The sequence below is a fragment of the Rhopalosiphum padi genome, chromosome 1, assembly GCF_020882245.1.
Source record: "Rhopalosiphum padi isolate XX-2018 chromosome 1, ASM2088224v1, whole genome shotgun sequence".
NCBI classification, from domain to species: domain Eukaryota; kingdom Metazoa; phylum Arthropoda; class Insecta; order Hemiptera; family Aphididae; genus Rhopalosiphum; species Rhopalosiphum padi.
Window position 1 is genome coordinate 75,495,893 of NC_083597.1, and position 15,884 is coordinate 75,511,776.

A 15,884-nucleotide genomic window follows, 5' to 3' on the forward strand; every position below is an offset into this window, starting at 1 on the left:
TAATAGTAACAACTATTGTACGAGTACGGATACTTTTTAGTTTTTTCAGTACCTATATTAAAAATACTAAATAAGTTTTTTTTTGTCCATCTCTAATCATTAAAATAAAACTAAAATATTGGACGGTGACCACCGCAATGCCATTGGTCGCTGCTACATACCCGCATAATATTTATTAAATAAAATTATTATTATTAAATTACATATTGTCAAATAATCTTTAAATATTTTATATTTATACAATTTACTTTTGAATAATTCTGTTATAATAATATAATTCTCTATATAATATTGCATAAGAAGGTACTTTCCTGTTATACGAGACTACGGCTATTTTCGCGACTACCTCCCAAGACTACCTCCGTTATAAAAGACTACCGCGGTTGTTTTATGAAACACCACAATCCCGTTATTTAAGACTACCAAAATTTGCACACTTTCCTATTATCACAGACTACCTTAGTTTTATTTAAAATTTATATTTGTACAGTGCACCTCCATATTTAATTCTTTGATATTTTTTTAATCAGTAGGTATTATTGAGATGGCTATATTCGAATTACATAAAAAGGATTTAAATACCCAGTAATCATTTGTATAATGTATTACACAACACACGCTACATATGTGTACGGTCACTAAAAACAATAAAATAATAATTATAATAAATACAAAAATAATAGTGGTAAAAAATGGTAAATCCTCAAATAAAATAATAAATAATGGCTACATTTACGAATTATATATAAAAAAAAATGTAATAATATTAGTGTTGTATAATCATTTTAGATGTTTCTACATCAAAAAACTTGGCGATAAAGGTTAGGTAGTCGCGAAAATCATTTTAGTAGTCTTAAATAACAGGATTGTGATGTTGTCAAAAATCATGGTAGTCTCGTATATCAGGAAAGTACCCATAAGAATATAAGATGCATCTCACTATCTTATACCTACTTTAATTATTATTAAATTTTAAATAACCAAAAAAATGTGGGGGACTAAAATACATTTTGAGGGGTCTAAGACTCCTCTAAGTCCCCCCCTAGTTGCAGGCTAATAATAAACGACGCTGTACTGAGATTTTCAAATTTATCGGCCACATTTTCAACACCAAGATGACCTCCTCAATCGAAGATAAAAATATCACAAAAGCTTTATTAAACGATGTCTAACTGGATCTTATTCTATCATATAAATATAGATATAATATTACAACCATTGTCAACAACTCAGTCCTCAGAGGCTCAGACCAAGGATACGAGACTGGAAAGCGTAGCCCTCGGGCCTTGATGGTTTATGTCGTGAAGAAACTGTTGTCTGTTGAGGTCGGTGTGCGAATCGTCGTCTAGCGGAGACGCATCGTCCGAATCACTGCTGCAGACCGACGATAATTTCGAAAAAGAGAAAGCCTGAAAGTGATGAAGGCGGACCGCGAGGCGACGCCGAAATTGCGGTGCACGAAGTCTTGCCGGCTAAAGGTGTCGAGGCGAGGAACAGTTTTGGCGAACTTGTCGGTTATTGTCTTGATCCTGGTGCAACACCCCTACAACGCGCGCCCCGCCGGCGACGTTTTACCGCGGTAGTGTGGCGAAGCGTCACGCGCGTTGTATTGGGTATGTGTTGTATCCAGGGGTGGCACTACACGGGTGACAGGGTGAACAAATGCCCCCCAACATTCGATTTTGCCCCTCCATTTCCTCCCCCTTATAATTTAATGTTACAAATATGTAAGTAAATAAACAAATTGTATATCATTATTATTTATTAATATATAAAATAGTATTAATTACTTTAAAGAGTTTTTAGACTTAAGTTATATTATTTTAAGTTTGACTGTTATATTCAAATTAAATATGCTTTTTTTGCAAATTTAGAAACAAATATACAAATAAACTATATAAATATCTATTTCTGGCTGCTGCTATTGACAACTATATGTATAGGGTTGAAATACATATATTCGTTTCTGTCGCACAGTTTATTATTGCTACGTTGTTGCTAGAAGAATACATCGAATAACATATTCTGTTCTAAAAGTATTCAGCATACATTTATCGTTAAACTGTATATTATAAACTATGTGTAATGTGTATTATACTACATTATTATGCAAAATAATATTACATCTAACATTCTAACGTCGGGATCCGAACGGCGTTTGCTGCAACCGAGTAGGCAATGCTGTCGGTGTCAGTCAAACCATGCCCATTCCGCCTGCATGTGATCAGACCGAAAAAGTAAATAGAGATTTTTCTGGTTTGACAACGAGAATATATGCAGCATCAAATCTGCCATCAATGCCAAATATTGCAGCGATGTGTGGTGCTGGTGATGAAATGGAAATCCGATTGTCGTCTTCGGCATCGACTGCAAGGCTAGCCTCTGTGGGTCCGACCGAACCCGACGTGGCAAGGGGTGACTTCGTAGGTCCAACAAGGAAACCATATTGTTCGATGCCGAATATGTATATTACATTTAGTGCAACAGAAAAAACTGCATCTGAGTGCATACCTATGCAAGTATCGGCCGAAGTTGTAAACGGATCAACAAAACCGGTCTATGTGCACGTTTTTTAGATCCTGAAATAACCAGTCGCAGAGCTAGAACACAGATCAAGGAAACCACGATTCAACTTGGACACCGTTCGTGGTGGAAACACACAAAAAAATTTGTCCGTCGATTGTTTTGTCGTGTATAATATACCTAGGTATAAAGATAAAGCACATAGTTTAAAATATGATACAAGGTGAATTTATATCGACTAAAATTATGTTAATTATAATAAGTGTTATTTGAAGCACTCTGTATAGTTTATAATGTTCGAATTTATAACTGCATGCAAGTTAAAATAAAAGCAAATGCTTAATGCTTAATATTATATTATTAGTAAGTATATATCTATGAAAATAGTATTGTTTTTCTGATTTTTCATCACAATTAAATATATTTGTTATATTATTCAATTGGTTTTTATATTTTATTTGATGTATTATTATTAAATAAGGCCAATACGGATATCTACTTTACAGATACTAGATAGTATACAGATACTTTTGGTTTTTTTGTAAGTGATGTAATAAAACCTCTTGAGGTTAGATAAGTTAGGTTAGGTGTTGAATATTTTCAAACTTTTTGACAAGTTACTTCTATTCTAGACTCTAGTATGCCTTTACACATGAACTGACCGCACACATAGACGAGTGAGTCACATAAATATTTTTTAATTCTACACACATTTTATTTCATTTGCCTATTTATGATGTATAGGTATTGATTATTGATATTTGGTACAAAATATAGTATAGGAATCCTTATTCTTTTACTATCTTTAGTATCTATAAGTATAGGTATTTTTCAAATTAATACAGTTTTAATATAAAATAATTCGTTTTTATAGCCATATAGCGATATAGGTAATCTAGTATTTAAGTCATTTACGTGGAGTTTCGTTTTATTTTTAGAATCGATTATTAATTACTTATTATAACTTTTTAATTTTTTTAGGAGTATCTTATAAATCTATTATACGACAAGCAAATTTAAACTTTATTTACAAAATATTATTAAAATTATACATGTACCTACTTGTATCCGATGTGAATAGCGCGTCCGAAGCCCAGCCCCTCTTAGCCGTAGACATCGGACAGGACGATGGCGACGAAAAGACAGAGCCACAGAGGGATACGAGAAAGTGCAAGACGGTGTCCGGCGGTATGATTATCCGATCACCCACACTCCACAGCGCGATGAGTTTGCGGTTGTCGTGTCTCGTGAGCGAGCTCGCGGTCGCCATGACGCGCTTGACACTGGCGATTGTGCAGACGCCCGGATTCTTAGGTCACGCCAAGCGACAGATGACGGCGACACGGGAAACGATTTCGACGGTACCGACGACTCGTAACGACAACGGTCAGCGGCGGAGACTTATTAGTTCACGGGGTGTGTTTATCGAATTGGGAATACGGACGTCGGCGGCGTCGGACCCGCGGAAACTCAATAGGTTTCAGGGTTCGGTGGCGTGTGAGTCGTGTGACTAACGGTGGCCACCGGACGCAGACGATAAGATGGCTACTGCAATAGGAAATCCACGGAGAGAATATCAGGACTGCGGCGCGTATGTTAAATTTTGTGCTGCCACACGTTGAACTACCTGTTTTATTTTCATTCATTTTTAAAATTTAAAATGTATTTTTCTGTAAGCCACCTTTTTTTTTCTTTGTTAAAAATGTTAATAAAATTTCAGTTTATACACAAAAAATATTGTTTCTTCTTTTTTATATTATCAAGGAAATAATACTAAAACGATACCTACCTAATGGCTAATTAGTAATTCACGAAGTAATGACTATAATAAAATCGATAATAACATAGGTAATGTTATATATGTGCCTATAGCCGGACTATACTTAACAGTGAACAGAAAAGATTCGTTTGTATATAGTTAGATGAACATGTTCGTGGTCGATGGTATTGACCTGCATGCGCTATAAATATTAATAATACGTATCTATTATATAATTTTTCAAGAAATAGTTGAAACATCTTATACATTAAACGCGGCGAATCGTGAATATAGAGAATTGTATATTATACAATACCGTCGGGGCGTCGGATATAGCAAGGACAGTGGCGTAGCCAGGGGGGGTTTTCATCATGTTTAAATGTTTTTTATAAAACTAATAATTGGGTTTTATCTATTCATTTTTTATTTAATTTAAATATATTATTTTAATATTCTATACACTGATATTTGTCAAAACATTTCTTCGCCGAATAACCAGTGCAATACACTATTAAACATTTCTCTATAGTTGTAAAATTATTTTGTGGTTCTTCTGATGTGGGTTCAGACGAACTACAAAACGGTAAGTTGGAAAACTGGCTATTTGATTCTTAATTGGCTTTATAGTTATTAGGATTTTTTATCCCTGTTTGTATTTTTGTTTCACCAGTAGTCAAAAATATGTCATCTTCTTCTTAGCAATTCGATTTATCTAAAGCACAATTTAATAATGCATATAAGCATTATAATAGCATATGCTCGCAAAACAATTTCGTAGCGTACGACAAGTTGGATTTCTGCAATAGCCACTATTTTGTCGGAATAAGTACTAAAAATAAGTTTTCAAGAGGGCATTGGTATAAACAATTAGTCATTAAAAAAAATAACATAACAAATTTGCTACCCTAGGCTCAAGCCTCACGGGCCTAGTGGTTAATTCGCCAGTCCACCACTGATTTTAAACAATATTTAATTGACATTCCATCTATCATTACTAGACATTTTCTTTCTTGTAATGACATAGTTTTGCACATAATTTTCAATTGAGTCATGTACTCTGGAATAAAATCAGTAGCGTATTGTAGGGCTTTAAGCCATTTATATAATGTTACACTTGGTAAAATAATATTATTTTTTCTCATAAATTTATAAGCTGCTGAAAATTTATAAAATACATAGATAAAGTATTTTCATTATATAGCCCAGGTTTTATTGCTGAATAAACTCTATTTAGTTATAATTGAACCTTCGTTAGGTTAGACCTACCTGCTGTATAAAACAAAATTACAAATCGAAATTATAGTACAACAAATATCAAAACCGAAAGCTATATTGGACCAATTATGTAATTAATAATTATTTAATATTTTTTAACGAAAGAGAAAAGATGTCTAATGTAAATAAAAATGTAGTTATTCATAAAATATACCTAAAATGACCAAATTGATTTTATAGAAGAGGCAGTTTAAATATTCAATCTGAAGAAAAAACCTGCCAAACATTACACGTGTGTAATTTTGTTTCCTAAACCCCTGTCCCCGAGAAAAAAAATTGAAAATACGTCTTTATCTGTAAATTGTAATAGAGTTGAATTTACTTTCAACAATTTTACAGCCTCTTGATTTTTTGGTTGGCATGGTATCAAGTAAATCGCTTACAAGTTGGATTAAAAATTTGAAATATAAAATGTATTTATAACGCAACGTGTTGTGTATACATATATAAATTAATTGGAAAGTCAGTAGCTGTAATTCGAAATATATGGCAGGTGTTGTAGACTAGTGCAGTTTTATCAGTATAATAGATGAGTACTTGGTACTAGATGAACTTAAAAAGTAATAATAAATAAGCATGCATTTGTTAATTTATAACGGTACAAGTATACTTCAAAATATATGTACTTATTCTTTTTTAAATTTTTTTTTGTGGCTATTAGTCATATTATATTACATTAAAAAATTAAACTACAATATCTGCGTTATATTTTGAATTTCAGCTACTGACTTTCTAATTAATTTACATACTGTATATTATTAGTTCTTTGAAATTTGTATTTTATTTAATATATATTATTATTAGATTATAATTTATTATATTAATATTTTACAAATAGGTGCAGATATTATGTATTGATGTCCCTGTTGCTTACACATTTAGAATGTTGTATTTGATAAATTAAGTACTTAAATATACAATAAAAACAGCATTAAGAATGACTAGTGATTTTGAATCAACAGCATTTAAATAAACTTTTTTTTCAAAATAATCAGAATATATGTACCATTTTTTGTTGTTTATAATTGCCAGTTGGGTGGGGTGTTGTACTAATAAGGTTACATAATTCCAATTTATTTTTTTCCAAGTAATGAAAATGTGTTGGAAATTATTATTGATAAGTATTTAAATAATTCTTAAGATTTACTACTATAATACCATTTAAAGTATTAAAAATAGTAATAAAAAAAAAAATTTAATTAACCAGAAAAAATATTTATAATGGCCATTGGTATATATTATATTAAATTTTAACTCATCACAATTCAGTTTTTAATGTTTTGAACCGATTCATATTTAGCTGCATTGTAACTATTTTCTTACTTCATTAATTTTATACAAAAATACCAAAATACATTTTTTTCATCTGTTTAAATTATGCCGATATAATAGTGCACTATTTCAACCAATATTTTTTGGCAATTAATGATTATAGTTTACTTGTATAATATTTATTATTTATTTATGTTTGTTACATAATTATTATAAAGTTGTTTCTTAATAGAAAGTAATTGAATAGTTTTTAAAATTTAATTTGACTAATGTATTAGATAAATTGTTTCATATTTATTAAGTGTTAATATTAACTTAACAACATTATACATAAATATCAAAATCAGATTTCATATTTAAATCAAATGGTTTGAAAAAAATACAAATAATGGTTATTTATGTTTCACAATTTTTTATTATTTTATCTTAAGTGTTTTGAATAAATCAAAATAATTTCCAATCTTAAATTTTGTTGAAAGCTGCTATGTCAACACTTTGAATCTAAAAAAAATAAAAAAATGTAGTAGAAATAATAAAACAAGATACTGTAACACTATAACTTGAGTATAACTAAACTAGTGATGTTATAAACCCTAATGTTTGAACAAAATCTAATCAGAACTTTTTTAATTTAAACTTTAAATGTTTTATTTGAACCCAAACTAAACTCAGCTATTAAAATTGTATATTTAACCAGAGTTTAAAAATTAAAACTTTTATTTAAGATGCCAAATTCCTTGATTGACAGGTAGTTGACAACTGTGACATTGTTTCCATGAACATCTATTAACACAACATATTTTATAGACATCTTCACAGCTTTATAATTCAATTAGTTTTCAAAGCAATGTTTTCATTTTTCTACATGATATTTAATTAGTTAGTTTTATTAGTGGAGCCACCCGATGTTGACAATTAGTCATGTGTGTCGAAAAATAAGAAACACTCAACATGTTAATTAATAAGATAACAATAATAGTAAAATAGATAATTGATTATCATTCTTGAAAACAAACTGAGTCAAATTTATATTTCATAAGGTTGATTTTAGAAACAAATCAAACACGAGTTAATTTTGGTTTATAACATCACTAATATTGTATGATAAGTATAATACGTACAAAATCTTCAATTTCTTGTAATGTTTCTTGTAACCAATCAATTGATACTTTTTCATCTTCAACAACACAGCTAATTTGAAGTTTATGTATTCCATAAGCTAATGGAACCAACTTAGCTAAAATAATAAATTTAATTACGTGAAACACATTTTTAAAGTTTGAGATAACAAACACACTATTTTAATAATTTAGTAAGTACCTACTGCAACTACTTAATAAGTAGTTACATTGTTTTATGAATTTTTATTGTATTTATTTTATACATATATTTATCATAATTTACATAACATAAGAAAGTATATTAACATTTACTAACAAATACACAAACTCTATAACAAGTGTTTAAGTACTTTCTTAGCCATATGATGAATAAATAAAAGTTCTATCCTCAAATAAAATATTCTAATATGATTAATTATTAACTAAATTAAATAAAAAATATTTACTAATGTGTTGCTATCAATAAATTTTTTGGTAGAATCAAACTTTTAAACTGAACCTTTGAAAACTGGAAATTTATCCCTCTAATTGAAGAAAATATTAAGAAACATACTTCATAGTTTATACTAAACTCTTATCTAAAACAATAACGTTTTTCTATATATGATAACTATTGCCAAATATAATATTTTAACAACTTATTGTCTTATTACAATGTAAGCCAAGTTAAACAATAGTTCCTAATAATTGAGGCTTTCTTTTTTTAAATTTAAATTTATGGATAATATTATAATTTATTTGAGATCATAGGCAAGTAATAAAATAATCATGATGATTTATAATAAGACTTTTACACCACAAAGGTGGTATATATTTTGTATTAATTTTTTAAGACACAAAATACTCATAAAATAGTTTTAGTGGTTTTAAAAATTAATTGATATCACGGTAGTAGTATGAATTCTTTTTTAACAATTAATTAATTAAATTAAAAAATAAAATTTTGTATTTTAACAATAAGAACATAAAAATAACTGTATGTAAATACCATTTGACATACTGGTAGTAAAAAAAGTAAAAAAATAATTTATCATATTTTGATTTAATATTAACATAATGAAATTCAGAATAATAAAATACTTAATATTTTTTTTAAAACACATAATTTGTAAGACTGCTTAAGGTGATTTAAAAATAAGAATTGATAATTTCTGGAGATAAGAGAATTTTTAGAAATTATGATTGATAAAAATGTATATATTTAACTTACATGCTCCCCAAAGTAAACCGTCAGTAGCAACTTGGCGCACTGCCTTTTCTAACTCCTTCATATCAGTTTCATCGTCCCATGGTTTAACATCTAATATGATGTTTGATTTTGCAACAAGAGTGGGTTCTAAAAATTTTAAAATATATTAGAAATTTAATATTGATTAATAATATACTAAGCAGTTCATTTATCAAACACTTATTATTTCATCATCTATTAATGTTTTTTTTTAAAAAAAAAACATGACTTAATTTCCAATTGAAATAAACGAACATTCCTTATAAAAATATACATTTTAAGATTTTTACATTTTTGAATGACAATATACATTTTTTTATTTTATATTCTGAAGTATAATATTTTTCAGAGAATTTCAATACATAAAAATTAAAATTCAGAAGAGCAATTTAAGCTATAAATATTTTAAGTTTAGGTAAACGAAGTAATAGACTATCAAAGGGATGGCCAACTTGCAGCTTGTAAGCCACATAAGATTCTCGTTATCGTCAGATATGGCTTGCTTCTTATTTATAAAATTAAAATTTACTTATTATAATTATAATATAATATATTATTATTATAAATTTTGGCTCTTGGTATCATAATATTTAGACCATGTGGCCTGTGAAATCATTCATGTTGGCCACCCTTGGACATCATTTTGTTGAGTATCCTCATACCTCTCCACTCTGCTAACCTTAACTTTGAACACTTTAAACTCATAAACTACTTGTCCAAATATTGGTTTTTTGTATTTTAATACTCTAAAAAAATATTCTGCTTCAGTATATGAAATTAAAATTATTGTTTTTTTAACTGGATTTTAAAATGAGTGTTGTACAATAACGTAATCACTCTGTATATATAAATGCTTACTTTTAGATTTTCGAGCTGAATATTCAGCTACCCTCTGGGCTTTAAGTTTGGCTGCCTCTTCAGATTCTTCCTAAAAATTATATTAATATAATAATTATACTATATCCATCACACAAAATAGAAATACACTAAAATCAAAAATTTAGATTTTATAAAAATATCAATCTAACTCAGAATATAAATAATATATAACTCCATCTTTTTTTTTCCAACTCTTATCTTTAGAATGAACACGACAGTCATCTCTAAATATTAAATTAAGTGTACTCTATTAAATAGATGTTGGGGAGTTTTCTGGGATAATAATTTGTTCTCAAAATATAATACCGATTTTAATTTTTAAAATTGGAATATTATAATCAGGGTGCTCAATTTTATTTTTATAAATACAATTTATGGTATTTCTAAAGTAATTTTCACATACATTGTAAATAAAGTTGTATTCTTGAAAATGTAGACTATTATACAACTTTTAATTGAATACATAGAAATTTTAAAATTTAGTTATTAATTTAATATGAAACTATAATTAAAATCTGACCTAACAATACATTCTAGACAATATTATTCTACATCATGTAATGAAAACCATAAGTTTTTTTTCTCGCTTAAATGAGAAGCTACCTAAATATGAATATATAAAAAACAATATTTAAAATAATTTTAACTAATTAATGTTAAATATTTACTTCAGAATCTGATCCAAACAAATCAACATCATCATCTTCTTCATCATTTTTTTTTGGTGTTTCCTTTTTTTCTGGTTTAGAAGAAGATTGTGCTGTCTTTTTAGTTTCTAATGATGTAACACGAGCTTCTAACTGTGCCATAAGACTTTGCAATTGTTCAATATCTAAATACAAAAACAAAATTATATCTATAATATACAACTCGTAAAACTAAATAATATTATTTAAATACCTTGATTCAATGAACTTGAATTACTTGAAGAACTCTGAAACAAAAATTTTGTATGATCAGTATGAATATAAAATAATAATATAGACATGTTCACAACCAAATATCAACTATACTTGACATGGGGTTTTCTTTACTTAAATCCATGTAAAGTATAATTGACTTAGTCTTTTCATTTATATATGGAATTATTTAAATAAATATTATATTATTTTAAATACTTCTAGATTTCAATTATTTCATATCATATACTTGGGTTTAAAATCATTTGACAACTAGATAACGATATTAGTATTGTTTATTGTAGGTATATATTTTTTTATGCTGTGGTTTTTTTTAAAGAATTTTCAAAATATGCTGTGGTTATGAACATATTAAATTATGTAAGACAATATTTATCATGATTATAATTCTATAGAACTTAAAAAACTGAGAATTAAAAGAATATTTTTAAACACTTTTTGAGTTATATTACAAAATATTTCATTGTTCCTCAAAAACTTGATTACATTTAATTATATTTTTAATTCTGATTAGGTAAAAATACTTATTTCAAGCTTAAAAATTAAAATATTAAAAAAATAATAATACTTAAGCATAGATTATGTTCTTACGTTTAACTTTGATAATAGGTCAATTTACTTCTATATTAAAGATAACAAAACGCAATTGGATTCTACTAAACACAAATTTGCTATGCTGTATATTAAAAAGACAGGAAACACACAAGTGAAAGTAGTGTCCTTTTAAGTCAAATTTAAAAGAATATAACAAAGATACACTGGAAATACTTAATTATTTTATTTTATCTTGTCATAAGCTTGTTTTATAGAATTAGGGAATTACAGTTAATTCTTTCATAATTTTTATTTCAAATTTAATTAGTTTTAATTATATCTAATTTAAGAAATACTTACAGTTGGAGATTTTCCTTCCAATACACTAACACGAACTTCCAACTTTTGAAAAGCATTTTTCAAATCAGCAATGGCTGTAATATAGTTCAAAATCATTAATATTAATAATTTTAATTAAAAATAAATATTTAAATCTAAAACTAAAATTTTGATTAATTACCATTAATTGCATTGGAACTTTCTGTATCCCTTGAACAAATGACAGATGATTCATATTCACCAATCTAAATAAATAAAAAGTAATTTATACATAAATCCAGAATTATTACTTTTTTAACAATTTAATTGAAAAGCCATAAAAATTGTGAGAGATTTTATTCAACGGTATTTGTCTGAATATACTTTTAACAAAAATATTTTTAATATTTTAAACTATCAAATCCCTAGCAAAATATCAAACATTATTTTTATTTAGTAAAAAATATAATATATAACTAGAACTACAACTATTTTAATAAGAATATAAATAAATGTATGGTTCTTTGAAATTACTATAAGTCAAGTTAATTGCACATCTCACTTTATTGATGTTATATATTATATTTTATAACTACATATCATTATGCACTTCACAGATGAAGTTTTAACCCCAAATAGAACAAATATTTGTACAAAGTATATTTTTAAGAATCAAATATTATGTTATTAAACATTTTTGTGATATTTAAAAATATTCAGAAACAAAATCTCTCTCAAATGCTAAATTAAAATCTTATGTACAATGATATGATATTATTCTGAAATGTTAGTTTAGCCATATGTATGAATAATTTATATATTTTTAACGAGTTTGTCTTACATTTAGAACTTTCTCGTGCAAAATTTGACGAGCCTTTTCAATCTCAGCTAACAGCACTTTCTTGCCAGGGACCTCACAACCGGTATTCTATTAAAATAAAACCAATATTCTACTACATATAAAATAATTAAATTAGCATAAATTATTATAAAGTAGTAGGTACTAATATTTTTCTACATATATTTAAGTTTTAATTATAAATATGATCACTATTCCTATTCTTCTAACTGAAAATGTATTTATATATATATATATATATGTAAAATTAATTTAATAATATACTTTAATTTAAGCGTTATAAAAATTATTTTAAATTTAGAATGTATTAGTTAATCTACAAATATTTACAATCTCAAAACCAAATAACAGAACAACTTTACTTTCTACAATGCTAATAGAAACTTTATTTATTTTAACTATTTCAACTAGACAAACTCGATACAACTTAACATAATATTATTATACACTTAATACTTGAAGATTTTATTTTTTATCAGGAATATTATTATAATGTTAGTGATTAGTTCTTAAAAAATAATAAAGTAACTATTAAGTATTAATTAAGATTATTTTTTTTTAAAACTTGTGTATATGATCAAGCATTCAGATAAATAAGAGGGTACTAGGGACCTAATAAATTAATATTTTATTAGTACTTATAATTTATAAGTGAAACCCGGTTTTAGGACATTTTGTCCATGTAAAAAAACAAGATTACAAATTTTAGTTACATTGCAAATAATACTTTAGTCAAGTTAAGACAACTCAGCAGTTAATTCATGTCTAAGAATGGGTAAACTACACCATTTAGTTATGGTAGTCATACAAATGGTTGACTCCTACGGATGCAAATGTAGCTTGACTTCAGTCAATGAAAACTGGTCATAACCAGGTTATAACCATAAATAATTGAAATAATTTATATAATATTTAATTTCCTGGAGTTATTAGTTGAACCGCGTTTAAAACCCAAATATTTAAATCATTATTTGTCTTAATTTACTACTGATGATAAAATAACTAGTTTTGAAATTAGGATTATAAGGGTAATATTGACTCAATAAACACAGAATAAGTTAGATAAGTTATGAAGAATACAGCAAGAGAAAATTATAATTAACTGACTCAAATTGTTGTTAGAAATGTAATTTAATAAATGAAAGCAAAAAAAAAAAATGTATTCTAGGCTTTGCAGCGTGGCCAAGTGGTAAGTGCCCAGTGCCCTGCTATGTATTTGTGCTCTCATTGATACACTCGACAATTTTAAAGCATGCACTTACTAATATTGTTATACCATATAATTTAGCACCACAATTAAGTTTTTTTCCACCTTATTCTAAAAGTTAATTGTAATAACAGAATTAGTTACAAGACTTAATACATATTTTAAAGCAGCCAACTCAACATAAATTAGGTTAATAGTATGATTTAAAAAAATATAATCAAGCTTTTTTTATGTAGTATCCTCCAGTATAGACAATTGTAATAACTGTAACCAAATACACCAGTAAAATATTAATGACAAAAAATATTTAAAAGCAATAACCCAATATTAATAAAATTAAACAAAAAATTAATTAATTTTAGGCGATTGAATATTATAGACGATTATAATATATCAATAGATGTATTATATTGATCAGAATATTAAAAAATATCATTTACCTTTGACTGTTTTTCATAAAACACACGTTCTGCATCAGCATATTTTGATTTATCGAGCCACACTTTTTCTTGAGCTAAAATCTCCAACGCCATTTTATCTAGAAAAAAAATTAGGTTTATAAGAAATATAACCTAATGTAATGAAAACAAATACTTGGGTATTTACTATTTTATCAAGTGAAAAAGTTTATTTCTACAAGAATTTATCTTTCCCCATCAAAGGCACGCATAGTCCTAAACTGTAGTTGGCACCTACAGATTTTTAAGATCCCTTTTTTATTTAGACCCCTCCTAACATAAGTAACTAATACATTTTTATAAATGAAGAGATAAATATTAGTTAAATTTGTTTTTATACAATTAAAATTAAATAAAATAATCTTAACATCATATGAAAGTATATACTTTCAATTATAGATGGCTATTACCTAAATTATTCAATTATTATTTATTACAAAATCTAAACCAATAAATATTAGATGCCATTTTTTATTTTTAAATTGTAAAAATAATGATTTTAATTGGTTTTGACCAACCTTATTATTAATAATCTGTACTCGCAAATGCATGTTATAAGCTACATTATGTATGTATCAACTTAACAAGAAAAATTGTATTATTAACAAGATTTCATCCACATATTTATGCTCAATATTGCATAATAAAGCAAATTGTATTTTCAGAAGAATCTCTTTTACACTGTATTTTTTGTTAGAATGAATTTAACCTATTACCAAATTTAATTATATGAACATTATTAAAAGCCTCACTTAAGATTTTTATTACATAATTTTGAAGCTAGTAATTATCTAGATAGAGTCAACACACAATACACAGTATGGGTACGGGTTAAGTTAGATACACAGGGTATAACGTCCTTGTAATCACATAATTTAGAAAATTTTTGGTTTTTTTTTTTGTGTACCTAATAATAATTATAATACGGGTCTCTGACCCAGGACTTTACAACTCTTAAGGCCTCAATTTACTTTATGTCGGTAGATGACCAGACGGCAGACACCAGGGGTTCACTCCTCTAGATGCGCACGCCGCCGTCTTATTTCATTTATTTATTAAATGTTATACTTACTTTTAAGAGTTGATTTGAAAACTGAGATGAAGAAACTACAAAAAAATTTCTTTTAAGTCTAAAAAGCTTAAGACGACACGTTTTTGAAACTTGTAAAAAAGTAAAAGAATGAATCTAGGAACGTCAATAACTGAAATGATTTTCTTATCAAAAATTAGAATAAAAACTGTTTCTAAGTTCAGTATATCAAGATAACGTATATTCATAGATCATATCATAGAATATATATATCATATTACTCTATAATTCAAATGTAATTTTAATTTTTAATGTAAAATCACAGCATAGATATTTTGAAGTTTAGACAAGTTGAGTAGGTAGTGGACAAACATTTTGCGGGGTAACCCCGTACCACTCTACTCCGCGGCCCGAGCTACTATACTTTAAATACTTACAACTCATAAACTACTCGCCCTAAATTCGATTTTTATGTATCAAAATACTCAGAAAATTATTCTG

The 15,884-nt window shown here is 27.1% G+C and overlaps 1 protein-coding gene across 2 annotated transcripts; it reads right to left on the minus strand.

The window, feature by feature from the left end:
• Positions 1-7,221: 7,221 nt before the first annotated feature.
• Positions 7,222-15,580, minus strand: LOC132918111 (elongation factor 1-beta). 2 transcript variants are annotated; one of them, XM_060979210.1, is made up of 11 exons: positions 15,426-15,580; positions 14,336-14,433; positions 12,671-12,757; positions 12,032-12,095; positions 11,872-11,945; positions 10,958-10,991; positions 10,726-10,889; positions 10,037-10,106; positions 9,161-9,286; positions 7,951-8,066; positions 7,222-7,330 (listed from the first exon to the last, which is right to left on the minus strand). In XM_060979210.1, the coding sequence occupies exons 2-11, from the start codon at positions 14,426-14,428 to the stop codon at positions 7,292-7,294; spliced, it is 867 nt and encodes a 288-aa protein (XP_060835193.1). In that variant the 5' UTR covers positions 14,429-14,433; positions 15,426-15,580; the 3' UTR covers positions 7,222-7,291. The 2 variants fall into 2 exon arrangements, with proteins under 2 accessions (XP_060835193.1, XP_060835194.1); XM_060979211.1 differs by lacking the exon at positions 12,671-12,757 and having other exon boundaries at positions 15,426-15,579.
• Between the last annotated feature and the right edge of the window lie 304 nt (positions 15,581-15,884).

Coding starts and splice junctions, on each gene's coding strand:
- LOC132918111 (XM_060979210.1), bottom strand. CDS start 14,428: ATGGCGTTGGAGATTTTAGCTCAAGAAAAAGTGTGGCTCGATAAATCA. Junction 10,107..10,725: donor TGTTTGGATCAGATTCTGAA/GTAAATATTTAA, acceptor TATAATTTTTAG/GAAGAATCTGAAGAGGCAGC. Junction 9,287..10,036: donor TTCAGCTCGAAAATCTAAAA/GTAAGCATTTAT, acceptor TAAAATTTTTAG/AACCCACTCTTGTTGCAAAA.